Source organism: Zootoca vivipara, chromosome 13, assembly GCF_965207765.1.
Source record: "Zootoca vivipara chromosome 13, rZooViv2.hap1.1, whole genome shotgun sequence".
Taxonomy (NCBI): Eukaryota; Metazoa; Chordata; class Lepidosauria; order Squamata; family Lacertidae; genus Zootoca; species Zootoca vivipara.
Genome location: NC_142596.1, coordinates 39,949,992 through 39,977,208, shown reverse-complemented (window position 1 = coordinate 39,977,208; position 27,217 = coordinate 39,949,992). Strand labels below are relative to the sequence as shown.

The following is a 27,217-nucleotide window of genomic DNA, read 5'->3' as shown; positions in this document are numbered from 1 at the left end:
TAAAAGGGAAGAAGGAAGCAGCTTTCAGAAGCCTTTGTGAGTTTCCCCCATCCCTTTTACATCTCCAGTCTTATGCCGCTCTCATGCCAGTCTTTAAATCAGCTGATGAATGAGCAGAAATTGAATTCTGCTTCCTAGGCTATATAAACAGACAACACAGCCAATGGAGGGTTAAATTGGGTTGTCCTGCCCATCAGCTGATGTCAGTTGATGGATGGGAGTGGTTTGAGGGGAATAGCCTGGCAGGCCAATAGCCCATAGGCTTGAGGCTCCTCACGCCTGCAATAGTTGGAGGGAAATAAAACAACCATTGCTTCCTACTATGATGACAGCTATTCATGTGGGCTACATCTCATTGAAACCAGTGCTGAGTAATCAGGTTTAGGATTATGTTGCAGTTGTGCGGTGTGGGTGTCTTCATTCCAAGTAGGGAAGAAAACGTCATTTAAATATTTTTTACCAGGAGTTTAAAATGACTGCAAGCAGCTTTATTTGCGCAAGGCCTCTGCTTTGGGAAAGGTCAAGGGACAGCGAAGAAAACCATGTTGGACATGTGCCGAGTACACCTGCCCAATGACCTCTTGATATAAAGAAGAAGAAGAGTTTGGATTTGATATCTCGCTTTATCACTACCCGAAGGAGTCTCAAAGCGGCTAACAATCTCCTTTCCCTTCCTCCCCCACAACAAACACTCTGTGAGGTGGGTGGGGCTGAGAGACTTCAGAGAAGTGTGACTAGCCCAAGGTCACCCAGCAGCTGCATGTGGAGGAGCGGAGACGCGAACCCGGTTCCCCAGATTACGAGTCTACCGCTCTTAACCACTACACCACACTGGCTCTCAATGAGGGATTGAGAGGGATGATGAGGGATGGGAAAGCAAAAATAAAATAAAATATGCCTTTCTACTTTGGAGTTAGGTCCCACCCACACTGTACAGTTAAAGCACTCTTATACCACTTTAGGAGTCATGGATTCCAACCCCCCCCCCAAAAAAAAAGAATTGTGGGAACCGTGCATGCTGAAAATTGTTAGACGTCTAACAAGTTCCTAGCAGTCTTTGGGGAAAACGATGACTCTCACAGTGCTACAGCTTTAAATGTATGGCGTGACTGACTTTATTTGCCACTGCGTCCCAGTCCTGCTTATTAACATGTGACTCGTGTTTTCATTTTGCCCCTTCCTGCTTAACATAACATGGTGGAGAGATCACACCAGGCACAGGCAAACTCTGGCCCTCCAGAAGTTTGGGACTATATTTCCCATCATCCCTGACCATTGGTCCTGTTAGCTAGGGGTGATGGGAATTGTAGTCCCAAACATCTGGAGGGCCGGAGTTTGCCCATGCCTGGATCACACAATGCCTGCTGGGCTACATATTACCAACATGTCATCCATTTGGCCCTTGGTTTTATGCCTTTCCAATGGTCTTTCACTGTGTTCCCACTTTGATGTATTTTGAGACAGATTTTCATCTGGGCTCCAGAAAGGTGCCTGAGGCTGGTGCTTTGATGCAGAGATCATCCTACATGTTCTCCCCCCCCCCTTTTCCTCTTCACTGCTAGCGCTCCTACTCTGACAGTGTCCCAGATTTCTTGGAATTCTGTGATAGACTCTTCACAGACAAGTCATGTGTTTGGCAGAAGTATGTGTGCTGTTCTTATCCTGCCTCTGTTCTGGAAGCTGTCAGAACAAGGCATTGACTCCAGTGCCTTTCCTGCAGGGTGTCAGCTTACAAATGGCATGGAGTGGGCAGTTTTGGGATGCAGTTACTGCATTGCCCCTATTCAGGTGTTCATCTCCTCTGCACCCACTGCCAGCCATTTGCACCCAGGCTGCTCACCCCATAGGATCCCAGTCTAATGAAGACAGTATGAGGCAGGCCCCCTACACGAAGGGAACAGATCTATCAATTTCAGTTTCTCATTTTCCCAGTCTTCAGTGCTGTACATTTCTGCAGCAATTCACAATTAAAAAAAAACAAAAACTGCATGAAAGTTGTCAGTATTTCAGTGTGGATTTCTCCCAACACATTTTTTGTATGCAGTGTTGCCTAATGCACACAATTCTGGAAACCAATTTCCCCTCATGTAGTACATTTTTGTATATAGTTCTTGCTGATGTATGTGAAAATTTATGTATGTTTATGTACAACTTTTGTACATAAAAATGCATTTTTGCAAATATTCTTTAGCTGCAGTCCTGCAGCAGTCTGGATGGCCGTGTTTTAAGCGGGTTTGCCCTTACAAGCAAATTTAAAGGATTCCCCTCCCCTCCCCAGGTAATAAAAGCAACCTTTTAATGCACTGGGGATGACCATGTGTGTATGTGATGAGATATAGAGCTAGTGTTATTCCTACTGTCGCTCACCTGTTTATTTAAAGCAGAAGACACTTGTCCATCTAGAGCTCATTATTGTATTGTGGGATTGTGCAACACAAACTCTGGGCCACACCTCAGTTCATTATTGTAGTGGCATCTGCTCCTGATAGTTCATTGGCATGCCAATGAAGATTGTCAAGACTACCCCATGTTCTGAACGAAAATGCCTGTTTCTTAATGTTTCCACTTATGACAACAAAACTTCCCCTCCCAATTTTCAGCTGAAATTTACTTCTCTCCACGCCAGATGTTGGGAACTTAGGCCCTCCGGATGTTGCTGAACTACAATTCCCATCAGCCCCAGGAAGCATGGCCAATGGGCCTGGGGATGGTGGGGGTTGTAGTTCAGCAACATCTGGTGGGCCAAAGGTTTTCCACATCTGTGCTGCAGCTCCTCAGTGTTTTCTCTGGCCAGAATTGAACCTATTGTTGTTAACAGCTCACTTTTATATCTTCACATTCATCAAAGCTGACGTCTTGCGCTCTTTGCACTGGGAAGAATTTAATTCTTGTATGGCTGTCAGTGAGACCGCGAGTACGCTCTGAACCTTGCCAGTTTTCTTGTCGGGGCTGCAAGATCTATTACAGGTCTGATTCCTTCCTTTGACATCTCTTTCCTTTGGACATTCCTGTTCTGTCACATTTCAGTGAGAAAACACATTTCTCTTACTTCCAACCTTGCCCCCTGGATCCTGAGGGTGCCTTCTTTGCAGACACACTTTAGCAATGCTTTGGGGCAATAGATAAATCTTTTCTTCAGCTGACATACAGTATTGCTTTGCTTAAAAGTTACTGCCTTCACCTTGGGCGGAACCTCCTTTTCCTCCACTTTGGGCAGGTAATGCTTTGTCCCGTCCTTGTAAATATCCCTAAATTGCTCCCCCTTTTTGTGCTTGCTTACCTTCCCGCCAGAGCTGTACCTATTTATCTACTTGCACTTTTACGTGCTTTCGAACTGCTAGGTGGGCAGGAGCTGGGACTGTCTGGACCTAATGGTCCTTTACCTTTACTTTGTGCTTGCTGATTACTGAACTAAGGCAGATTCATAAATGAATAATCACTGTGTAATAGATAGAAACTACTGATTCCTATGGAGTAAGGACCATTGATACAGGATGATCGTGTAACATAGAAACAAAAAAACCACTTTGTTTTACGTTTGGCTTTTAAAGTTTTTTTTACTGGTGGGTGTCCGATGATGAATTTGGCAGTCGAAAATCTGCCTTAAAAACCCCGACTGATGCACACTAGTGTTACAGGTCAGTGTGGAACAGGGCTTCCCCCAGATACGGTATTTGGGTGCCAAGTTTCCCCCTCTCTGAACCAGAGCTTTGATAATTGAGGTGAGATGACATGCTGAACTTCTTTTCCTTCCAAACAGAGGGGCAGAGGGGGATAATAGCCCTGCCATTAACACCCATTGCAAAATCAATCGACAAGACAAAAGTCCCCATTGTCTCCCTCCCAAGAGGGAGATTGCCAGGGCAAGGGGTGTGTGTGGTGTCACTCAGGAAAAAAGTTGTCCTTTTGCACAGAGGTAGGTTTTTTTGTTTTTTTTGCACCTTCTGGGAACAAGGAGGAGGAGGAGGAAGTAGGAATAACTCCACACAGGTGCTCAGAGATGGCAATCCAGTGCTGCCCTGCTGGAGGAATAATAATAATTTATTTGTACCCCACCCATCCAGCCGGTTCTCCCCAGCCACTCTGGGCGGCTTCCAGCAAAGATTAAAATACAATAAAATGTCACAGATTAAAATCTTCCCTAAACAGGGCTGCCTTCAGATGTTTTCTAAATGTCAGGTAGTTTATCTCCTTGACCTCTGATGGGAGGACATTCCACAGGATGGGCGCCACTACTGAGAAGGCCCTCTGCCTGGTTCCCTGTAGCTTTGCTTCTCGCAGTGAGGGAACCGCCAGAAGGCCTTCAGTGCTGGATCTCAGTGTCCGGGCTGAACAATGGGGGTGGAGACACTCCTTCAGGTATACTGGGCCGAGGAATAAGCCCCTCTTGAGATGTAATGCTCCGAACTCCCTCCATTGAAGACTTTAAGTATAAATATGTGCACATAAACCAAAGAAGTGTATCTGAAGAAGTGTGCATGCACACGAAAGCTCATACCAAAATAAAAAACTTAGTTGGTCTTTAAGGTGCTGCTGGAAGGAATTCTTTTATTTTGTTTTGACTACATCAGACCTACCTGTAACCTGCACATAAACCATATTTCTCTGCTGTGCCTTGATTTCTCAATGGAAAAACAAACCTGGCTGAGTGCCTGGAACCCCCTGGAATTCTGCTACCAGTCAGCAGAAATTGGGGATGGCACACAACCTTTATAAGACTATTTTATTTTATTTTTATCCCGCCTTTCCTCCAGAAACAGGACTCAAGGTGGTTTGCAAAAATTAAAATGCAGATAAAGCTATATAAAAGGTTATTGTTAAAATGTAATTAACTACCTGCAGATTTAAAGCAATGTTATTTTAAGTAAATAATTTTCCTTCCTTCCTTCTTTTAAATAGCTGTCAATCTTAGGAACTTATTCTCTTATCTCTTCTGAATGGATGAAGCCCCTGAGCCATCAGGAGAGCAAAAAGCATTCAACCAATGGACTCATGGGTGGACTTGGTGCATAAGTCCCAGCCCCCATTCAGTACAATTAGCAGCATGCACCCCTTAAAACAACAACACCCCACATACTTACCACATTTTGGAGTACAGTAATACTAATTACCATTGGAAGATGGAAGCTACCAGTTGTTAAGTCCAGAGTCTAAAACAAGAATGTGTAAACCTGAGCCTTTCCAGATGTGATTAGACTCCGGCTCCCATCACCCCTGGCAAATATGCCCAAAGGCCAGGGCTGATGGGAGCTGTAGTTCAGCAACATCTGGAGAGCCAGAGGTTCCCACCCCCCTTGGACGTTCAGCTCTGATTTCACATCCCAGTCTTTGTTATTTCCTCCCTGAGCTCATAGAATAAGTGACGCGAAAAAGTTCCTCTTTCCCACTCGGAAGAGGAAGTTTCAAAAGCCCCACTCCTCCCCCTTAAGTAACGGTCTGCGGGAAGGGCTGGAGAGGGGAAGAGGCGTTGGAGGAGGCCACTTTTGCGCGCGCTCCCCCCGCGTAGTCCCGGGACAGTAAAAACTGGAGAGGGGGCGGCGGCAACGAGACAGGAAACCGCAAAGGAAAGCCGTCCTCCAGGCAGAAAGTTTCAGCCAAGGGAGTTTGGAGAGGACGAGAGCGAGAGGGAAACGCGGGGAAGCCGAGATCTGATTCCAGGAACGGGGAAGCTCAGCTTCCAAATTATTCCTCAGCCCGTTTCAGAGGCGGCTGGATCCCAGCGTACCAGCAGATCGGAGATCTACCGCGCCGGGAGAGCGGGGAGGAGGTAGAGGCCGCCCAAGAACAGAGTGTTGTCGGCTGTTGCCGGGAGGAAGGAGGCGGGGGTATCGGCTGCTGCGCCCGGGGCCCTGCATCGCGCGTCCCGGTGGACGGGAAAGGATCGTTGGGTAACGAATGACCTGCTCCTGATCCGCTACAATGGGCTGAATAGATTTCACTTAAAAACAGAGAACCTTGACGCTCCCTTGACTACCAGAACCGCTTGAATGTCATGCCCACTGTGCGCGCTCAGAGGCTTCCCGACTGAGCTTTCCCGGCGCGCAACGAGGCGCCATGACCGCTTACAGACTCAACTTGCGCGTCTTCTGGCCGCTGGTGACGTGCGGATTCACCGCGATCCTGTACCTCTTGCAAGCGCTGAGCAGCCAAGCCGGCGCCGGCGCGGCCCTCGGGGACTCCGGCTTGGGCGCCCCGCTGCTGAAAGCATCGCTGCTCCTCTTGCTCCTCCTGGCCTGTTTGGCGCTGCGCTATCGCGACCGGCTGCCCGGCCGCGCCCAGAGACCCGCCGGCCTCGCGGAGAGCCCCGAGGGTGCCTGGAGTGAACTTCGACGGCGGCGGCAGCAGCGGCGGCGCGACTTGCTGGAGGAGTTTTACGAGCAGCAGTTGAGGCTCTCGCCCCACGTGCTGGGCCACAGCAAGGCGCACGTCAGCCTCGTGGTGGGTGAGCTGGTGCGCGCCGGCAAGGCTCCGGACCGGCTGGCGTCGCGCGGGGACTTCGTGCAAGTGGGCAGCGCCTACGAGCAGCACAAAGTGCGCAGCCCAGATTGCTTCGACGTGCTGGTGCCTCTGCGGTTGCCGCCCCGCCTGGAGCTGCGGGTACAGCCCCGTCGGGGGACCGAGGCGGGCCTGCTCGGAGCCTTCGTGTGCGCCCTCCAAGTGGTTGCCGGTTGCGCACACGACGAGGCGGGCAGCGGCCGAAGTAACGGCCCCTCTCCGCGCGTGGCGGGGGCGCTAAGCGAGGCGCTGTGCGTGGAGCTGCCGTCGGCTCAGGGCGGCGGGAGCCACCTGTCGTCGGCGCTGGTGCTGCGCTGGTTCCAGGGCCACGTGCAGCGGTGCCTGGGGGCCGTGCGCTCCCGCCTCCAGGAGCGCTGCCGGGTCAGCTTGGCCGTCGGGCCCGGGCGCCCGCTCACGTTGCATATCGCGCCTCGCTCCGACTACGTCTGTTGCCACCTTTCCATGGCCGTGCGCCTCACGCCGGCCATCCCGTTCGGCGAGGCGCTCTACCTCACCCCTTTGCCGTCGGCCCAGCCGCCGGCTCCCGGGAAGCTGGGAGCCTTCTGGACGCTCAACGTCTCCAAACCGGAGCAGAAGCTGCTGGGCTTCTTCAAGGAGCAAGCTCCTGCTGACTCCTGCCACCTCAAGTGCCTGCAGATCCTCAAGGGGCTCAGGGACCTGGGGGGACGCTCTTTGGAGCAGCCGCTGGGCGCTCAGTGGAACCGGATCCTTTCCTCCTATGTCCTCAAGACGGCGCTTTTGTGGCTCCTCCTGCGGGGTCCCTTGCAAGCTTGGGAGGACCAGTTCCTGGTGGAGAGGCTGGAGAACCTCTTCCTGTTCCTCGTGGAAAGCCTGCAGAGGCGTGAGCTGTTGCACCTCTTCTTGGGGAACCCCAACCTCCCTGAAGCCCTGAGCCTGCCCAAAATCCTCAAGGAAGCTGCTCCAGTCAACCTGCTGGCCGACTTTGATGGCCCTACCTTGGACAAGGTGGCCGGCCAGCTCTTGAACACTTGGAAGCAGGCACCCAAGATGATCAGGATGTACAGTGGCCACAGATACAGGAGAAAACATCCTGCCTGAGGTTGGAGCAGAGGACTCTCAGTTTAAGGGAGCACCATTCGGGCTGTGCGTGCCTTTGCTTAATCTGTGGCCATAATATTAATTGCAGAGTTGGAAGGGGTTGTAGAGGTCCTCTAGTCCAACCCCTGCTCAAAGCACGATTTGAAGTGTGAGATTAAGTATCTACAGAGAAATCACCACCAGCCTTCTGCTTAAACACCAGCAAAGAAGATATCCAGTATCTCCCTAATGGCCCAGCAGCTCTTACAATTAGTGCGCAGCTTAGCTGAAATCTGCCATTTCCATCCTTTAGGGTCTAGTTGTGCCTTCTGAAGCTTCAGAGAAGACGTTTTCTGTGTCTTCTTAGTACTATTAACATCAACAGTAGCCTCTGTTCCATAGTCAATAACAACTTTTGGGGAGGAGAGTTTTGTCAGAATTTATGAAGTCCCTCCCCCTTACAATCCTGATCCTCTCCAGACAGTTGCTATTTTTAAATATATAAAACACATGTTTACTGTAATTATGCATTTGATGTAATGTGTAGTTTGGCCCAGAGGTAATTTCATTTGGAATGTGGTTAAGCCATCACAATGGGTCTGTCCTACTCATATGTTTTTCACATGGTTTTTCCTGTCTTTCGAATGCACCACTTACCAGATGCAGAGCACATGGTCTCCTGAAAGCGATTACGGTACCTCTGATATCTTAATGCATGCCAGTGCATTTGGGAGCAAACGGTCCACAATGACAACATAGAATGTGGGTGCTGTTTTAAAAAACGACATAAAAAATGAGTGTGAAAGTTGCCCTTAAATACACAGGTCGGCACTACCGCTGGGTTATTTTATGGGCTTCAAATTAAATAAAATAGTTCTGATATCGCTAATCAAGTAGTGGGGCAATTTTAGGGAAATACTGTGCCGGTTGCATCCTGAGAGTAAACACAGGTTTGTCTCCAACCGAGTTTTGCTCAGGGAATTGAAATGAGTTGTGCTCATAATATGACTGAAGTTTGCCGTAACTCTGATTTTTTTGGGAATTGAGTCTGGTCTATTTCCTCTGGAAGGATGTATAAAGGTGCAGAATTTCACCCTAATAACCACTTGTAATCCTTCTTCACCCAACATTTCTTATTACAAGCTGTTGTGGTGAGGTGGGTTCAGCTTTTGGACATTGGTACCAGCAAGTTGGGATATATGTTGTGCTTGAAGAGGGAACCCGTGTATGGAAGTATCTTGCAGCAGCTCCTTTGGGGAGCTTCCCTTTCAGACAGGTATGGGGAACCCGTGCCCCCTGAGATCACTGAACTACAACTCCCATCAGCCTCAGCCAGCATGCCCATTGGTCAGGGAGCATGGGCATGTTCCTGGACTCCAGGAACAGCTAGAAAACCACAGGTGGTTTATCCCTTCTCTAAGGCATTACTGTGGAAGAATCTGGCTGTGTGTGCACTATATCTTGAAAGCACTTGTCCTCAAAGAATTCTGGGCTCTGTTAAGCGTTTGTTAAGCATTGCTGGGAATTGTAACCGTGCGAAGTGCTCATAATTCTTTTGAAGGGAGCGCATGTGCTTCAAATGTGCTTTAAAGGTATAGTTTATACACAGCCCACAAAGCCAGAGTTGTGTACAATATCCAGAACCGCTCTTGGCCTTGACTCGGAATGTGCTTATAGCTACAAGAGCCCTTTATCTCTAGTGTGGGTGAGGATTTTTACATGCCACCGCACTCAAACTATTTCAAGTGGTGGGGTATGCAAGCTCACGGCCTGCACTTATCTGAACGGCTCATGTGACCCACGGTCACATTCCCCCCCCCTGCCCAGTTGGAAACAAAATTGGGTGTCCTCTGTTGTGTGATTTGGCATTGAGCCTGAGGACCTGAACAATTTTCCTAACGTCTCACATAATGTGGGTCAACAATGAACACCAAAGATGGGATGGTGGTCAAGGAGATGTTGGTGATGGGATGTGAAATGGTGACATTTCCCCAAGAGGGCACGAGAGATCTAGCTGCCATCCGAAGGGAAGTTTCATCTTGGGGACTTAAATACAAATATGCGTTCAGAGACCAAAAATATTAGCACTCTATTTTCATGAAGGCCTCTTGTTTTTATTCTTGCAGTGTGTGTAGGCTGTCTTAAGCATTTTTTTCTCTGAAGCACCTGAGCAATAATAAGCAAAGAATTGGGTAAAAGAAACAGGTACCCAGATTTTCAATAAGCTGCCTTTATAAAGGCAGATCCAGAACATTTACCTTAAGAGGTACTGTCAAACCTAAATCAGTATTTTGCTTTAACCAGCTGCCTTGTTGAAAGCTACTCTCCGGTGTGTGATTTAAAAGAATCCAGCTCAGGGGGGAGTTTCTAAACCCTCTTGTTGCTTCTGACAACAAACTTTGTCTGTTGACTGTTCCAGTGAATCTCTTGGTGCTGGGCCAGGCAAAGTCTTCCCAGATTAAAATCAACAGGAGCTTGGCTTTTTAACCCCTTAGTGTACAAAAGCAAAGCATACCAAAGACTTGAGGACGTCATGCTATGTTCTTGGCTCTTGAGAAGCAAGTCCCACTTAGTACGATTTCCTCCTGAGCAAATGAATGTACATAGGATCGGGGCCATTGTGTGCGGCGGGAGCAGACCCTTCCGCTCGGAACTGCTTGCAGTACCTAGCCACAAAAAGGAAATAAAACCGAAGGGGGTCTCTGTAAGGGCTCTGGCATCTCCCCGAAGGTGCCAGGTGTTTGTGCTGACCCCAGCTGCTTCACATGGAACATTGTCCACATAAATATAGGTACAGGGATATTGCCATGGTAGCAAATAATGTGATCAATCATAGCTGGCAAACTGGTCTATATCAGCACAGAAGTCAGTTTGCTTTCAGTGGTCAACCTGACACTGGGTTGGTTTTATCCCCCTGCCACCTGAGATGGGCTATCGCTGATTCCAGCTGTTTTTGGACTACAATTCCCATTATCCCTGACCACTGGTCCTACTAGCTAGGGATGGTGGGAGATGTCCAAAAACAGCTGGAGACAAAAGTTCGGGAAACACTGGGCTACATGGGCCTTCTCTGATTTTGGAGGCCCGGTGGAATGGCGCCTCACTTTCTGTTTCCCATGTGCGGTTGCAGAACGAGGCTTTGCGTCTCGTGCCTTTGTAATGCCAGTTTTGACAGTGTTACTCAGCAGCTCTCTTGACCGGTTTACATGTAATGTTATTTTATTTTATTTTGGAGGTGTAGCTCAGGAATCCCCAAACTTTGACCCTCCATATGTTTTGGACTACAGTTCCCATCATCCCTGACCACTGGTCCTGTTAGCTAGGGATCATGGGAGTTGTAGGCCAAAACATCTGGAGGGCCGCAGTTTGGGGATGCCTGGTGTAGATGCTTTGCATCCACTGTTTGCTAATTGCTAATAATTAGTTTTCCTTAGGCGTGTCGGCATTTGGGGGAGCCTTTTCCAGACTGAGGGCCACATTCCTTTGTGGGCAACCTTCTAGGGGCTGCATGTCAATGGTGGGTGGAGCCAAAGGCCCTGAATGGGCAAAGTGATGAATGAGGCTTTGTTGTACTGTAATAGGTTGCATTCCAGCCAAGCGAACAACTTCTGTTTCTACACACACACACACCTCTCTCCAGCCTTCTAGGCAAACAAGAGGTATTATTAGAGTTCAAGGGTGCACATTGAGGAGCATGTAGATCTGGGCTGGTGAGATATGCTGTCTGGGGGAGAGTGCATGGGTTCTGGAGTGCCTAAGGGTCATATAGAACGGCCTGGAGGATCACATTTGAGGTTCCGAGGTTCCATACTCCTGATGTCCAACGAGCCTTTGCATAGAATGGAAGGTTGCAACAGCAAGAATGCTGCCATCACTGTTAACAGGCTGCATCAAGAAATGTGCCATTAGTGGGGTGGGTGGGGAAGTGCAGTTGGCTTTGGAAATGAAGGGAGATGGAAAGGAAATGTGTTGGAAGACATAGTTGGAGCAGTAGTAGCCAGGAAAATATAAATCAAATGTTTGTGGAGGTTGGAGAAGGGACTGGGAAGGAGGTATAAATGAAGGCATTTGGGGGGGGGGAAGGGGCGTTGAGCATGTGGCAAATGAGTTCCTAAGCCATTAACAATATTCAATTGGCTGATACCGGGGGCAGGACCTCCTTACTGGGACTGTCTTAATGGGAAGGCCTGACAAACCCCCTTCCTGCTTTGAGACAAGTGTTGCGGCAGGAAAGCTGACTGTAGAATATGAGACTCTTAATCTCAGGGTTGTGGGTTGAAGCCCCACATTAGACAAAAAAAAAATATTCCTGCATTGCAGGGGGTTGAACTAGATGACCTCGTGGTCCCTTCCAACTCTATGATTCTATGATATTCTTGGCACTTTATAATTGAATTTTGCTGTTGGTGCAGAGACGGTTGTTTTGTTTTGCTGGTGTAAGGAAATGGCTTTGCTCCAACATGTCCAACTTGGGTGTATATGAGGATGCAATGCTCATTTAAGGTGGGGTGGGGAGCCTCAGGCCTAGGGGGCAAATGCACTCCCCACCCCAGGCCTCTCTCTCTGGCCTTGGGTCTCACTCTGCTCCCCCAGCCACAGGCCTCAAGGAGCCTTGCTTTACGCCCTTCTTGAGTGATTTGGAATTTGTCCTTCAATTCTGATTCTGCCTCTCAGTTGTGTTAGCTTGGTGAGCTGTGGTCCCTGCATTGCAGGGGGTTGGACTAGATGACCCTTGGGGTCCCTTCCAACCCGACCTTTCCGTGATTCTGTTGATGGAGGTTAGAGAGGTGTGTGCATAGAAACTGGCCTGTTGCTCAAAGGTGGAATTTGTTTTCATTGCCCCACCCACTTTTGCCTCTGGCCCCACCCATCACTTGCATGCGGCCACTGGAAGGCCGCCCAGAAGGATATGCGGCCCCTGGGCTGAAAAAGCTTGGACTAATGTAAAGAAGGGTTTCAGGAGACCAGTGCCCAGGCGGAGGGAGCCTGAATGTGAATACTTGGATTTAATTATCCGAAGGAGATGCTTGTTATGTTGGAGCAGAGTGATCATTTTAAGATGTGCTTGACCACACACCAAAACCTCTCTCTCTCTGTGTGTGTGTGTGTGTGTGTGTACCTTGCACACATTCATTTTTCCGCTGTTGTTTTTGCATGCCTTACTCTCCAGCCGTTCAGTGTGAGTCATCTCTCCATCTCTGCAGAAATTAATCATTAGGAGTTGTTATGGGTTGGTTGAGAAAGCTGCAGGATGGAGGGCTTGTTTGTCAAATAGTCTCGTAGTCTAATAAGAGACTAAATTGAAGAGCCACGCAAAGAAGCACATCATTTTGGACACTGCTGTGTGACTTCTTTCTTCTCTTTTTACCCCTCCACCCTGCACACCGTATTTTGGAAGCACTAGAATCTAAGCCTAGGCTCTTGTTTCTCAACCATTGAGGGATACAAATGCATTTAACTGTACACTGAACACAGTGGGACATCTGAGTGAAACATGCATAGAATTCCTTTATAAGATAGTCTTGCAAAGCAGTCACTTCCTTAGTCTCCTGTGGTGAGCAGTGATTGCCTCCAGGTGACCACGTATGGAAACATTTGCAAAGGTTAGTTGCCCAGTCCACTTTGTGCCACAGATGATTAACATACCAGTAGGCACTAGTAACTTTTGCATTTGTTGTTTAGTCGTGTCCGACTCTTCGTGACTTCATGGACCAGAGCACGCCAGGCACTCCTGTCTTCCACTGCATACTGATTTCCAAAAGTGATTTCATATTTGCAGTATTATAAGTACATCTTGCAGGCATGGCTGGTGTTGGTTATAATTTTCTCATTCATAGAATCACTCAGTCTGGACTCCAGAAGTGTTCCTATACCTCTAGAGTTGTGTAGAAGGAGCAATCTGACTGTAGTGACGTTTCCCAAAATCATAATCTTCGGTAGGCAACTCCAAAAGGTGGGAGACATGGACCTGATACCCTCTCCCCATTCACGTAGTGAAATAGTTGAGAACTTGCTTTAAGCCCCCCGTCCCCCCCCAGAAGAAACCATTCCTCTTCCAGGTTTTGCATCTTGTTGCCAAATAATGCAAACTAAACCTTAACTTTACAACTGACAATTGTGGTACGATAATGGCTATTAGTTATCTATCAGACCAAGTGTGTTTTGATGCTTATTGGAAGATGCAAAAGCACTTTGAGTATTATTTAATTGTTTAAAATTTGGAGGAGCGAGAAGTGGTGTTAAGAAGTTTTTTTTTAATGTCATGATTTTTTAATTGTTTATGAAGTTGCTAATAATAATAATAATAATAATAATAATAATAATAATAATAATGTGCTCACTTTTTTCCAATAAAAAGCTGATCGTATTTGAATCTTGCCACTAACAATAAACAGCTGTTTGAAGCCTCCTGGGCTTGCTTCTTTGCGTGCCAAAAGCTGACTTGCACACAATGGTGAACGTGCTCCAACAGGAAGTTTTCCCAGAGAGGGCTGTTGAACAGGAGTGGCATGAAAGTCTAATCACTTCAAGAACGCTGAAGAAGAAGAAGAAGAAGAAGAAGAAGAAGAAGAAGAAGAAGAAGAAGGAAGAAGAAGAAGAAGAAGAAGAAGAAGAAGAAGAAGAAGAAGAAGAAGAAGAAGAAGAAGCACACAGCAGATTGTGCCTCACTGTTTTTTTCTTATTCTCTGCTCAAAACAGTTTCTCTGGTGGATGTTTCCCACCAACCAATCTGTGGTATCTGTGTATCTGAAGATACATCCAGCCGGGTCTCCCCAGCCACTGGGCAGCTTCCAGCAAAGATTAAAATACAATAAAATACAATAATATGTCACAGATTAAAAACTTCCCTAAACAGGGCTGCCTTCAGATGTTTTCTAAATGTCAGGTAGTTGTTTATCTCCTTGACCTCTGATGGGAGGACATTCCACAGGACGGGCGCCCCTACTGAGAAGGCCCTCTGCCTGGTTCCCTGTAGCTTTGCTTCTCGCAGTGAGGGCACCGCCAGAAGACCCTTGGCGCTGGAACTCTGTGTCCGGGCTGAACAATGGGGGTGGAGACACTCCTTCAGGTATACTGGGCCAAGGAATAAGCCCCTCTTGAGATGTAATGCTCTGAACTCCCTCCATTGAAGACTTTAAGTATAAATATGTGCACATAAACCAAATAAGTGTATCTGAAGAAGTGTGCATGCACACGAAAGCTCATACCAAAATAAAAATTTAGTTGGTCTTTAAGGTGCTACTGAAGGAATTCTTTTTTGCTCCCACCAACCAACTTTGGGTATCAGAGGTAGGTGTGTTGCCAGGCACCTAAGGGAATCTGGACAGAGGGCCATGACACCTTTGCAAAAATACCGGTATATCACGTGCTCCCTAGACTAGTTGCCAAGTAAGAAAGGAGGCAGGTAGTTGGCTGAGAGTAGACTGAGCTTGGTACAGTGCCCAATTTTCCCTAACAGACCAGCCTCCACTGGAATAGGGATCTGCTAGCAACTCTCAGCATCCTTAGCTACAGTTCCCAAGATTCTTTGGGGGAATGCATGTGGCCATAGATAAAGTAGAGCTATTGAGTTAATGGGCCTTGGGTCTGAAGTCAACATAAAAATGCTTTTAATTCCCATAGTTCCAAATATTAAAAGGGTGTGTGGATTCCTTATGCATGTAATAATGGTAATCAAAGCACCTTCATTTTGTTCTCATATATTTATACAAAAACAATCTCCCCCCTTGATGCATCTATTTTATCAGAAGCTTAGAGTGACAGGCGTATTGTTTGTTATGACTAATTGTCTCGACAAGAATAAATTGGACTGGATATTTTTGTTGGAGCCAAAGACATTCCTTCAACAGTTACCAGATGGAAGCACAACACAACATATAAACGGGCTGGTACAAGGATGTCACCAGCTCCAAGCAACACAGCATTTTTGGCAACAAGGGCTTGCCTTTTTTTATTTTTATCAGTGACAATTGGATGACGGGGCAGGAAGGAGGGAAGCAACTTGGGATTTTATATAATTTATTTAACGATGCACTGTAATATAACCACCGCTCTGTCAAGGCAGTTTACAATTTAAAACGTTAGAACGAACAAATGCTGTAAAATATTGTCAGGCCAACATCAGAAGTTGGCCTGGACTCTCTCCCTTCTGCCTTCCCTCACATCAGGCTGGCCTGAGTAGCCCAAACCAATTCTATGATCCTAAGCCCCAACAAGTATGGCCAATGGCAAGGGATGATAGGAGTTGTAGTCCAGTTCCCCATATCGGAAATAAGCAATATGAACTGAGGGCATTGCTATCAGGGGTGCCAACTTGAATAAAATATTGGTTGAGGGGGCAGGTAAGCCCCACCCTGCATAATCAATCACATGACATGGTACCCACCATCTGAGTGGCAATGCCCATCAACTTTGAGGGGTCTGCCTCACCCCCTCAACTATTTTATTGAGGTGGCGGCGAAGGGACCTCAACCCTTAGGAGTTGGCTTCTAGGATTGACATGCGAGTTTCTATTGGGCTGATAGAAGTTTCTATTCTAGCATATAGGTGTGCTTTGGACGTGTCCATTCTTTATTGTTTTAAAAACTAACTTTAGTTATTGTTTTCGCACTGTTCCCAAAACTATTTTTGGCTGTGGTATGTTTGCCAGTCCCTTTGAGATGTTTGTAAAAGAGGATTCATAAATAAAATACTGTACTACCATTACCGGTACTACTTACTGTCTGCCCCTTGGCTGTTTTGAATAGGCAATCCTCTTTCCACATGGCATTATGTGCCTTCAATGGAATCCTTCTGCTCAGTTGTAGAGGATCTTACTGGCGTGCAACCTAGAAATTCAACTTCCTGAATAAATGAAGCATTAGATCAGCTGTTATAAAGGAAATGAATCATTCCTCTGTTTATCTTGAGATAGTTGTCTAGCCACTGCCTAATGAATCTTGGTTTTGTTTTGTTTTTTGTTTTTTTAAAGTTGATTTCATTCCAATTCTGGAAACACACACACACACTATAATCCATCCAATAATTTGTGTTTAACAACATCTGGAACACCTACTGCGCCCATTACTAGGGTTAACGGGGTTTATAGGATTCAGAGACATTTTGCTAGGCTGGTGCTGAACACATCAAATATCCTGGGGCGTTCCTTGGAGATGACTCTCGCTGCCTGACAGATGGTCTTGTAATTCATGGCTCTTGTCAAGGAGCCAATCTCACACATTAATCACTCAAAGACATTCTTGCATCCATCTGCAAGGAGTAAGGCAGAAAGCCCATGCCAATCTGCAACTTTAAAACACTGACAACAACAACAACAACAGTGCCACAAATAAAACCAATATATTATTTTAATTTGTAGCACAGGGTCGGGGTGCGGAGTGGGGAGTCTAGGTTAGAACGCAGGGGTGATATACACCAGTTTAAAAGAATTGGAAACATTACTTATTTTATTGGCATTTCATTTCTAGAAATGAAGGAAGGAAAAAGAAAGAAAGAAAGAAAGAAAGAAAGAGAAAAAATAACCAAAGTTACAAAAGAATAACTTCCGATTTTCCATCTGCCGGCTACATAAAAACGAAAATATGGTTATTTAAAACCTTCAGTCCGTTATCAGAGTTGAGGGACATATTCCAGCCAGGCAAAAATATGGAAGGAGAGTGAAAAGCGGGGTCGGTGAAAAGCGGGGTGGGTGAAAAGCGGGGTGAAAAGCGGGGTCAGTAAGATGTGTGGCTGGAGAGCGGTTGTGTAGCTGTGTGTCTTGAGGAGAGAAAGGCCTTGAGCGTTGCATTTGTCCCCTGGGCCTTTGAAACCATGACTCTGTTTTACCTCAGAAGCTGCTTCAGTGTCTTACTGTCCTAAGATGATTTGGTTTATTTGTGGAACTTCTGACATGTTTCTGAATCAGTCCAAGGGGAAAGGTTTGGGCACTCACATGAGGCTTACTGTATAAGCAGCCCTGTTTAGGGAAGTTACGGTAGCAGCCTGCTTTTATCTGTGCACAAGATGGGTTACTTTTTGGGATACAGTATTTGCCATGAGGCAGTGATCTGCCTGTGGTTGATGCTCCACATATTTATATTATCAAGCGAGTGCTGGATTTTCAGTGTGAGTCATGAATTGTTTGAACTCGTCTCCACTGAGAGAACAGTTAAGAGCACAGTAAGTGGGGAATGGCAATACGAAAAAGAGACGAATCGCTGCGATTTATGAAAGGGAATGCAGGAAAGTGGCCACCTGTGGTTTGGAAACCGTATTTAAGATACTTTTTACTGTGCTGCTGAAAGAAAAGAGGATTAAACAAAAACACACAAAGGCACCTCCAATTAGGATGTGGCGGATGGCCTGATAACAAGCAAGATCCATCTCGGAAGTTGGACCAACGCTGAGGCAGCTTCTGAGGTAAAACTGGGTCATGGTTTAAAACACATCATTAAGAGGACATAGGAAGGGGACAGAATGCGGCCACTTGTTATTTGCTTTATTAACGTGCAGAATTCAAGAAGCAGAAAAGAAAATCAGTATGGTACTAGAACAAGAGCAAGGAACCTCAAGTCAAGGGCTGGATGCGGCCTTCTAGGCCTTTCTCTCTGGCTCTTGGATCTCTCTCCAGACCAAACCCCTCACTGGCTCCATTGGGCATGCCAAGTGTTTTTGCCTGGCTGGAATATGTCCATGTACTCTGATCATGCTTCTTGCATGTCTCAATGGAGGATAGAGAGTATGCATGCATTAGAAATCATGTGGAGACGGATGGTGTCCATGTAGTCATCCCACTCCCAGAATGGAAACTAACCCAGGAATGCGATCAGTATTGTCTGTGGTTGCTGTTTTCAGCCCACAAACAATACATGTTTGATTATGTTTCCTCCCCCTCCACCCCCATTTTGCTTCCTTTCTATTGGTCAGAATGGGGTAGAATAACATAATGGTAATGTCATAGAATCATAGAATCATAGAATTGGAAGAGACCACAAGGGCCATCCAGTCCAACCCCCTGCCAAGCAGGAAACACCACCAAAGCATTCTTGACATATGCCTGTCAAGCCTCTGCTTAAAGACCTCCAAAGAAGGAGACTCCACCACACCTTGGTAGCAAATTCCACTGCCGAACAGCTCTTACTGTCAGGAAGTTCTTCCTAATGTTTAGGTGGAATCTTTTTTCTTGAAGTTTGAATCCATTGCTCCGTGTCCGCTTCTCTGGAGCAGCAGAAAACAATATTTCTCCCTCCTCCATATGACATCCTTTCATATATTTGAACATGGCTATCATATCACCCCTTAACCCTCTCTTCTCCAGGCTAAACATACCCAGCTCCCTAAGCCGTTCCTCATAAGGCATCGTTTCCAGGCCTTTGACCATTTTGGTTGCCCTCTTCTGGACACGTTCCAGAATCAATATGATTGATTTCATAAAATTATGCCACAAGATAGCTGTAGTAGTAGTAGTAGTAGTAGTTTCTTTTTTGTTGTTGTTGTTGGAAATAGCACTGCATGCAGCAAACATGGGTTGGAAAGAATTACACCTGTAATTCTGCATTAGACCAATGGTCCATCAATGCCGTGTCACAGGCAGGGCATTCTTCATCAGAGGAGGACCTGGAGACCCCAACCTTACACCAAGCCCTGGATCAGGCTTCATATAGGGGGTGAGGAGTCGCGATCCTGCAGCGATGCCAAGGAGGGGTGACCTGTACCCAGAGTGACATTGAGGCCAAACAGGTCCCAAGCCCAATGGTAAATCCAGATGGAAATCCAGAGAAGTACCTGACCACTAGCAAGGACTATTTGGGATTAAAGGGGTCCTGGGAAATGAGACCCTCCTCTCAAGGAGACCTTTGGAGGAAAAGGAGTTGATAGGGGTCAGCTGAGGCTGGAATATGGTTCCAGCAGCTCCAGCTCAAAAAACCCAGTGCTGGGCAGAAAGAGCTGCTGGAACAATGTGGCATAAAGGTTAGAGTGTTAGACTGTGTCCTGGGAGACCAGGGTTAAAATCCCCGCTCAGCCATGAAGCTCACTGGGTGACTGTGGGCCAGTCGCCATCTCTTGGCCTAATCTATCTCACAGGGTTGTTGTGAGGATGAACCATGTACACCACCTTGAGCTCCCTGGAAGAAATACTGGTATATAAGGTACTCGGAGTCGAGAGTGAATTTCATGCTCTTTATTCAGCTTATAGTAGCAAAGGAGAAGAAGAGAAGTATGGCTCTTTTCCCAAAATGTCTGCTTATATAAATTATTTACACAATGGGCCTTGCGTGATTGGCTACTTCAGGGCTGCACCTGTAGGCCAATCAGGTTGTGGATTCACTTCTGCCAGCAGCCTGATTGGCTGCTCCTGCAGGCCAATCAGGTTGTGGATTCACTTCTGCCAGCAGCCTGATTGGCTGCTCCTGCAGGCCAATCAGGTTACTGATTCACTTCCACCTGGAGCTGGATTGCGTGGCTCCTGCGAACCAATCAGACTGCTGTATTTTGGATCCTATTGTTCTAGGATTCAGCTGAGTACATAACAAAATGTAATAATGATGATAATAATATATGAGTGCTTGGGTGGTGTTAAGGCCTGGCCCAACCATGAGGCAAAATGAGGCAGCCACCTGAGGTAGAAAGATCTTGCCAGCAACAGGGCAGGGTGGGGCACCACTCCCCATTTTGCCTCATGGCAAAATGAGACGCATGGGCCCTGCTGGTGTTGGTTTGGCTGCTTAAGTATAAGCACTTTAGTCTGAATGTCAGGAACTGAGGGGATGACAACTGTCAAGGAAGAGCTAAAACAGGGATGGTGAACCTTCCAGGTGTTGCTGAACTACAAGGCACACCATCCGAAACCACTGGCCATGCTGCCTGGGGTTCATCGGAGGTGTACTGTAGTCCTCTAGAATATGATGTTAGACTCTTTGGATCCCCACTCCATCCTATGCTCAGGCTGTGTAGATAAAACCATCTATCCTAAAGACACCACAGACTATGCTGACCTTCATTCCAAGGAAACCAAACCATGGGCAAAGAGCTTGGAGCCTCTCACTGCTTAGAGATTGCGGTGGCGTGTAATAATATATTAAGGAAATGTATGCATAACACTACGGGACCCAGGTGGCGCTGTGGGTTAAACCACAGAGTCTAGGGCTTGCTGATCAGAAGGTCGGCGGTTTGAATCCCTGCAATGGGGTGAGCTCCCGTTGCTCGGTCCCAGCTCCTGCCCACCTAGCAGTTCGAAAGTACATCAAAGTGCAAGTAGATAAATAGGGACCGCTCTGGCGGGAAGGTAAACGGCATTTCCGTGCGCTGCTCTGGTTTGCCAGAAGCAGCTTTTGTCATGCTGGCCACATGACCCAGAAGCTGTCTGTGGACAAACGCCGGCTCCCTTGGCCTATAGAGCGAGATGAGCGCCACAACCCCAGAGTTGGACATGACTGGACCTGATGGTCAGGGGCCCCTTTACCTTTATGCATAACACTGGTGAAAATCATATACTAAAGTGCCTTCTGTTAGGGGAAATGGCTTGCAAAGATGTGTATTACTAGTCAAAACTGCATGAAAAGTGTGCTTATTGGGAGAAGTCTGCCATAAAACACTGGTGAATTTTCACGAGGATCTAAAGCAAACAAACCCCAAATTGCTGCAGAAATGTGGAGGCTGAACTGAAGGCTAGAAAAAAGAGACACTGAGAGAAACTGAACCTGGCAGGTTCACTCATCCCTTCTGAGGAAGGGTGGCAACAGACCCAGCCGTTGCTTGGAGCACGGCTGCCACAACCACCTATGCCCTCCAGAGCCCACTGAAAGAGGAGGGAGGGGCCCACTAGATGGCACGTTGCCCACAGCTCCCTTAAACCTGGAACCAGACCTGGTGGTTCACTACCTCCATTCAATATAAAGTGGGATTTGGGAAAATTCAGCTCTGTGCAGCTCAGTATTTTTTCCTCTAGATGTCACCCTTCTGCAATCCGGCCTCCAGAGGTGCTGCACTGGCTCCTTTAAAAGCACTCTTCTAGTCCACAAGAAAGAGGGGGAACTAGTGGAAAATCCTACCCTTCTCTAAGCAATAGTGTCAACTAACAGCTTATTTAAAACAAAACAAAACCAGGTGCGCGCATACACACATACAAATAGTTTTGAAAATTCAAAGTTTGTGAATACCCATGAGAAAAAAGTTTCCCTTTCTGCTTGGCAAACAAAGGCAAAGATGAAAGGTGCTGAGGAGAGGTCGAACACAAGGGTGGGGCAGAAGGCCTGAGACCAGCCCACCAGCCCTGCGTCCCTTGTGACTAAGGCCACAGTCACACCAAACATTTACAGTGCTGTGATACCACTTTAAAAGGTCTCTCCCCCCAAAGGATTGTGGGAGTTGACGTTTGTTAAGGGTGCTGAGAGTTCCCAGAATTCTTTGGGGGGAAGTCACGGCTGTTTGTCCCTGTAAGCAACGTAGCTGCTGTGTTCTGCATCAGCTGCTGCCTCCAGACTAGGCATCCCCAAACTTCGGCCCGCCAGATTTTTTGACTACAATTCCCATCATCCCTGACCACTGGTCCTGTTAGCTAGGGATCATGGGAGTTGTAGGCCAAAACATCTGGAGGGCCACAGTTTGGGGCTGCCTGCTCCAGACCAACCCCAAGGGTGTAAGTCATATCCAGAACATGTTCATTAGTGCAATATGAGTAACAACTGCAGTCTTGGTTTGGAAAAGGAAGAGTTTCCAGGTCAGAGGTTACTACAGGTCCCTCCAGACTTGTTTCTTCTTAAAAACAAGCAAACAGTATATTCTGGAACGTGCCACTGATGTAGCAATAATGAATTCGTGGTGGACCATCCACACATTGTTCTGGATAGCCAACACATCACTGTGCTTTATTAGTTGTTCTGCAATGCAATGCATTTTTTCACTATAGTGTGGGACAAAACAAACTGGAATAGTTTATATGCTCTATGTGGGGCTTCTCTTGCACCAGATCTGGAAGCTGGAGTTGGTGCAGAATGTATGTGGGATAGCTCAGTCATAGAGCAAGAGACTCTTAATCTCAGGGTCGTGGGTTCAAGCCCCACGTTGGGGGAAAACGATGCCTGCATTGCAGGGGATTGGACTAGATGATCCTCATGGTCGGTTGTCAGTACATGACATATGTGCTCAGAAATCTGAACTGGCTGCCAATTTTATTCTGGTCCAGGCTCAAGGTGTTATTATTAGTATATAAAGTCCTAACAACTTGGGACCAGTTTACCTGTTAGATCGCCTTACTGTTTACCATATATGTTCAGGCGCCTTCACTACACTCTTTTTGGCTCCTGCTAAAAACATTTTTGTTCGGACAAACTTACCCAGATATCTAGAATGCTGGTGTGCTTTTCATTTATTGCTGGTTTTATTCTTTTGAATGTTTTAAATAGTTGTTTTGGTTTTTTACCAACCGTTTTATTGGTGTGTTCTTTTTGTAAGCCACTTTGAGGCCTTTGACAATCAAGTGGTGTGTGAATTTTATGAAACAAATTTTACAAACAGTTGTGATGTAAAAAGTTATACCAGGAAGTTACAGGGCACACACTGATTGGCAAACAAAGCACCATGCCTACCCTAAAAAAGATGATCGAAAGTGTGGGATTGCATATACAGTACCTGCTTTCACGAACACAAAATGCACAGTAAGAAAGGCATCTGGATGGGCTCAAAGTATCAAGCAGATTTGGCTTCTGCTGCTGTCATATCACAAATCCAGTACTTAAATGAGTTGGGCTGGATCAAACTGTATGTAGATTTCACATTGGTTACCTCTCTGCATAGTTTTAACACCCCAATCGTTCTCAATCTGTTGTATCCATGACAGTTTGCCAGGGAGCCAAGATTTCCTGTTTGGTTGCCGAAACGTCCCTTCAAACTCCCTTTCCCTCTCTGCGTTGACCCTCCCACGTGTTGCTATTTGGCAACTCCTCCATCTGCCAACAGACAGATGGAGTGCTTCTGTTTCCAGGAGATGCTTCCTCCTGATACATCCTTGGGGTTTTAAACCAAGTTTTCCTTTAAAAAAAAGAAAAAAGAAAGATGCACAGAGAGAAAGGAATCCAAGTTTCCAAAAAAAAAAAGTACTTGAGGTGCCTGTGGGTGCCTGTGGATTCATGCAGTGACTGGGGGCAAGGGGAAACCCACCCCTCCCGGAGGAGAGAGCCTTGCAACCTGGAATAGCAGGCGACGGGGAACAAGAGAGCGGCCCCCAAAGCAAAATCCACTGCAGGTGGCTGCCCATTTCGTGAGAGAGAGAGAGGAGGGATGATTATCCTTATTGAACAAACAAATCATGTCTTTGTTGGCTGTTGAGGGAAGAGAGAGACATCAGGATCTGGATATGCTAGAGGCAAAGATGAAGCCTGAAGAAGATGGCAGATACATGCAGATAGGTCTTGAGCAGGGGTAACCAAACTAAGGCCCGGGGGCCGGATGCGGCCCAATCGCCTTCTAAATCCGGCCCACGGATGGTCCAGGAATCAGCATGTTTTTACATGAGTAGAATGTGTCCTTTTATTTAAAATGCATCTCTGGGTTATTTGTGGGGCCTGCCTGGTGTTTTTACATGAGTAGAATGTGTTCTTTTAATTAAAATGCATCTGGGTTATTTGTGGGGCATAGGAATTCATTCATTTTTTTTTCTTCAAAATATAGTCCGGTCCCCCACAAGGTCTGAGGGACAGTGGACTGGCCCCCTGTTGAAAAAGTTTGCTGACCCCTGGTCTTGAGTAATATTGGGAAGAAAGGGAGGTGTTATGGGCAGGAAGCAGGTGCAGCATGGAGGTTAGCTCGTTGGGAGCAAGTGGATGAGGTGCATGTTCAACTAGGCCCTCCAGGCTGCTCTATATGGCCTTCAGATCTTTTGCGAGGCCACACCCCTCTCTGGCTCTGCTTTGCCTGGCTGGAAGGTGCCCCTGAGTGCTGATCATGCTTCCTTCTTGTCTGGATGGAGGCTAGAGGGAGCTGTGGGAGGGTTTGTTAAAACTCACCTGCTGTACAAACATAAAATATGCATTGCTCAACCCACTTTTGCTCCTCACCGTGTCCACGAATGGCATGTGGCCCTCGGAAGGTTACCCACAAGGGAATGTGGCCCTTGAGCTGGAAAAGGTTCTCCCTGGCCCTGACCTAAGAGAAACTGGTGATTCCATCTCACGCTGGAAGAAAGAAATGAGAAATTAGCAATATGGGCCTCATCCACCTGGGAAGGTAGCTCATCTAGGAGAAGGTACAACAACATACCTTCCAACATTTTTGTCCCTAAAATTGGGAACGTCAGGAGGGGCGTGCCTTCCAGTCTGGCACTCTGGTGATTGTCAGCATGGTCGCACCAGAACACCAGGCTAAAAAACGGGACATTCCGGGATCCAAACAGAAACTGGGATTGGCTTCTGTGATCCAGGATGTCCCGCTTAAAACGGGACACTGGCAGGGTATGCAAACAAGAGGGAAATAAGGAAAGAGGCATCATTCAGAGTCAGACCATTGATCCATCTAGCTCAGTGTTGTCTGACTGGCAATGGCTAACCAGGATGTCACCAGCCCTACCTGGAGATACCAAGGATTTCACCTGGGGCCTTCTGCATGCAAACCAGATATCCTAGCAGTAAGCTACAGCCCTTCCCCTAACTGAAGGGCCGGCCGGCCCAAACAGAAAGGCAGCCTCAAACTTCCATGAGTTTCATTGTCTCTCAGACCTGTGCTCCTTACAGGAAGGCCTCTACTTTCCTCCATCCTGACATTGGGGTGGGGGCTGGAGGAGGCAGCAGCCCTGGCGGGGCTGTTGAGCTGCTGTTGGCACTTGCCTCCTCGTGTATGAGCAAAAAGACAAGGTGCGAGCATGCTCAGTTATACAGTATGCATTTGGCAAAGCCTGAACAGCATGCTTATTTCCTGTCTCCAGATTCTTTTCTGCCTGCGTTTCTGGGACGGATATATCTAAATGTCTTCTGTGTTTGAGAGAGCTGGAATTGTGAGTATTTGCTCTTATCTGGGATTGCATAGAGTTGTTTCCAGAATGCAAAAGGGTATAAGGGGTGTTTTGGCAGGGAGGGAGACAAGCATCGGGAGTCAGGGCAGTAGCTCAGTGGTGGAGCATCTGCTTTGCATGCAGAAGGTCTCAGTTCAATCCTCAGCATTGCCAGGTAGGGCTGGGAGAGAAACCTCTCCCAGAAATCCTGGAGAGCCACTGCCAGTCAGTGCAGACACTACTGAGCTAAATTGGACCAGTATAAGGCAGCTTCAAAATGCTGTCATTCCGTTGTCTGTCTTTGTATTGTCACTCTTGATAGTTAGTCATAATCCCCAAGCCGTTGGGCTCTTTTCTTCCTAAAAATATCTGCCTGGCAGAGGCAATATTTGTGTGGCTGAAGCTTGTGGTCTCCTGACTCAGATTAAACCCTTTTCCTGGGTTTGTGTTGCTAGAGGCAATCTCTGAAAACTACTGGCATTGATATCACACTGGCTTTGAATTCATAAGGTCCCACATTCAACACCTGGCACATCCAGGTAGATCTGAGAAGGACTCTAGTCTAAAATGCTGGACAGCTGCTGCCAATCATTAGAGGCAATGCCAACCTAGATGGACCAGCACTCTGACTTGGCACCATGCCATCTCCAAAGGTTTCCCACAGTCAGATTCTCAACAGCCTGTTTCCCTGAAGGAAGCCATACCAAAATGCTTAGGACTTACTACTGAGTTAGATCTGCATAGGATCGCGACTGAGGCTGTGCTTCTCTGGCCTAGCAAGGTCTCGGTGTCATACTAATCGGATCCTTTTAATAAATGTACTGAGTTGTCGTTTGATGGCGTTGTTGCTGCTGTCTGTTGACATCCTATGCAAACAGCTTTGGAGAGCTGCTCAGATGGGGGGGGGGAGAGACCATGTAGAAATGTTTTAAGTAATTAAATACAGTGGTACCTTGGTTTACAACCATAATCCGTTCCAGAGGTCTGTTTGTAAACTAAAACAGGTTGTAACCCAAGACACGCTTTTGCCAATGCCCCCCCCCAAAAAATTGTTCATAATAATAAAAAAGGGTTGTAATCCAAAAGAAAGGTTGCAAACTGGGACACGCACTTCCGCGTTTGACGTGTTTGTAATCCAAAACATATGCAAACCAAGACGTATGCAAACCAAGGTACCACTATAAATTACAGAAGCAATGAATATTGTTTTAATTAGTCTGCACACACTTTTTCCTGCTTTAAGGAACCTGGCTGCGGAAGTGGGCCAAGTACCATGGTAGGGGAGGGGAGCCTGCGGCCCACGGGATATTGCTGGACTCCAACACCCTGACCATTTGCTGTGCTGCCTATGATGGAAGTTGGGAGTCCAGCAATATATGAAGGGCATTTACCAACTACAGGGCCATCCTGTCTACTCAGAAATAAGTCCCACTGAGTTCAATGGGGCTTACTACTGGGTAAGTGGGTGTAGGATTGTTCTGCCTATCATTCTTTCAGTTTATAGTTTTGGTTTTTTATTTAGTTTTTTATTGAGGATTTTCTTGTGTTACAAAACAAACAAACAAAAGTACATATAGCTTCCCCATATTCAATTCATTGAGTCTTTTTCATGGTTCATTTACATTTGCTATCATAGAATTGTTGAGTTGGAAGGGACCACAGGGGCCATCTAGTCCAACCCCCTGCAATGCAGGAATATTT

At 46.9% G+C, this 27,217-nt stretch overlaps 1 protein-coding gene across 1 annotated transcript; it reads left to right on the top strand.

Moving 5' to 3' along the window:
• The first annotated feature begins 3,546 nt into the window (after positions 1-3,546).
• ITPRIPL2 (ITPRIP like 2) lies at positions 3,547-8,353 on the top strand. Its single transcript, XM_088656860.1, has one exon. The coding sequence runs from the start codon at positions 6,055-6,057 to the stop codon at positions 7,573-7,575; it is 1,521 nt and encodes a 506-aa protein (XP_088512986.1). The 5' UTR covers positions 3,547-6,054; the 3' UTR covers positions 7,576-8,353.
• The last annotated feature ends 18,864 nt before the right edge of the window (positions 8,354-27,217 follow it).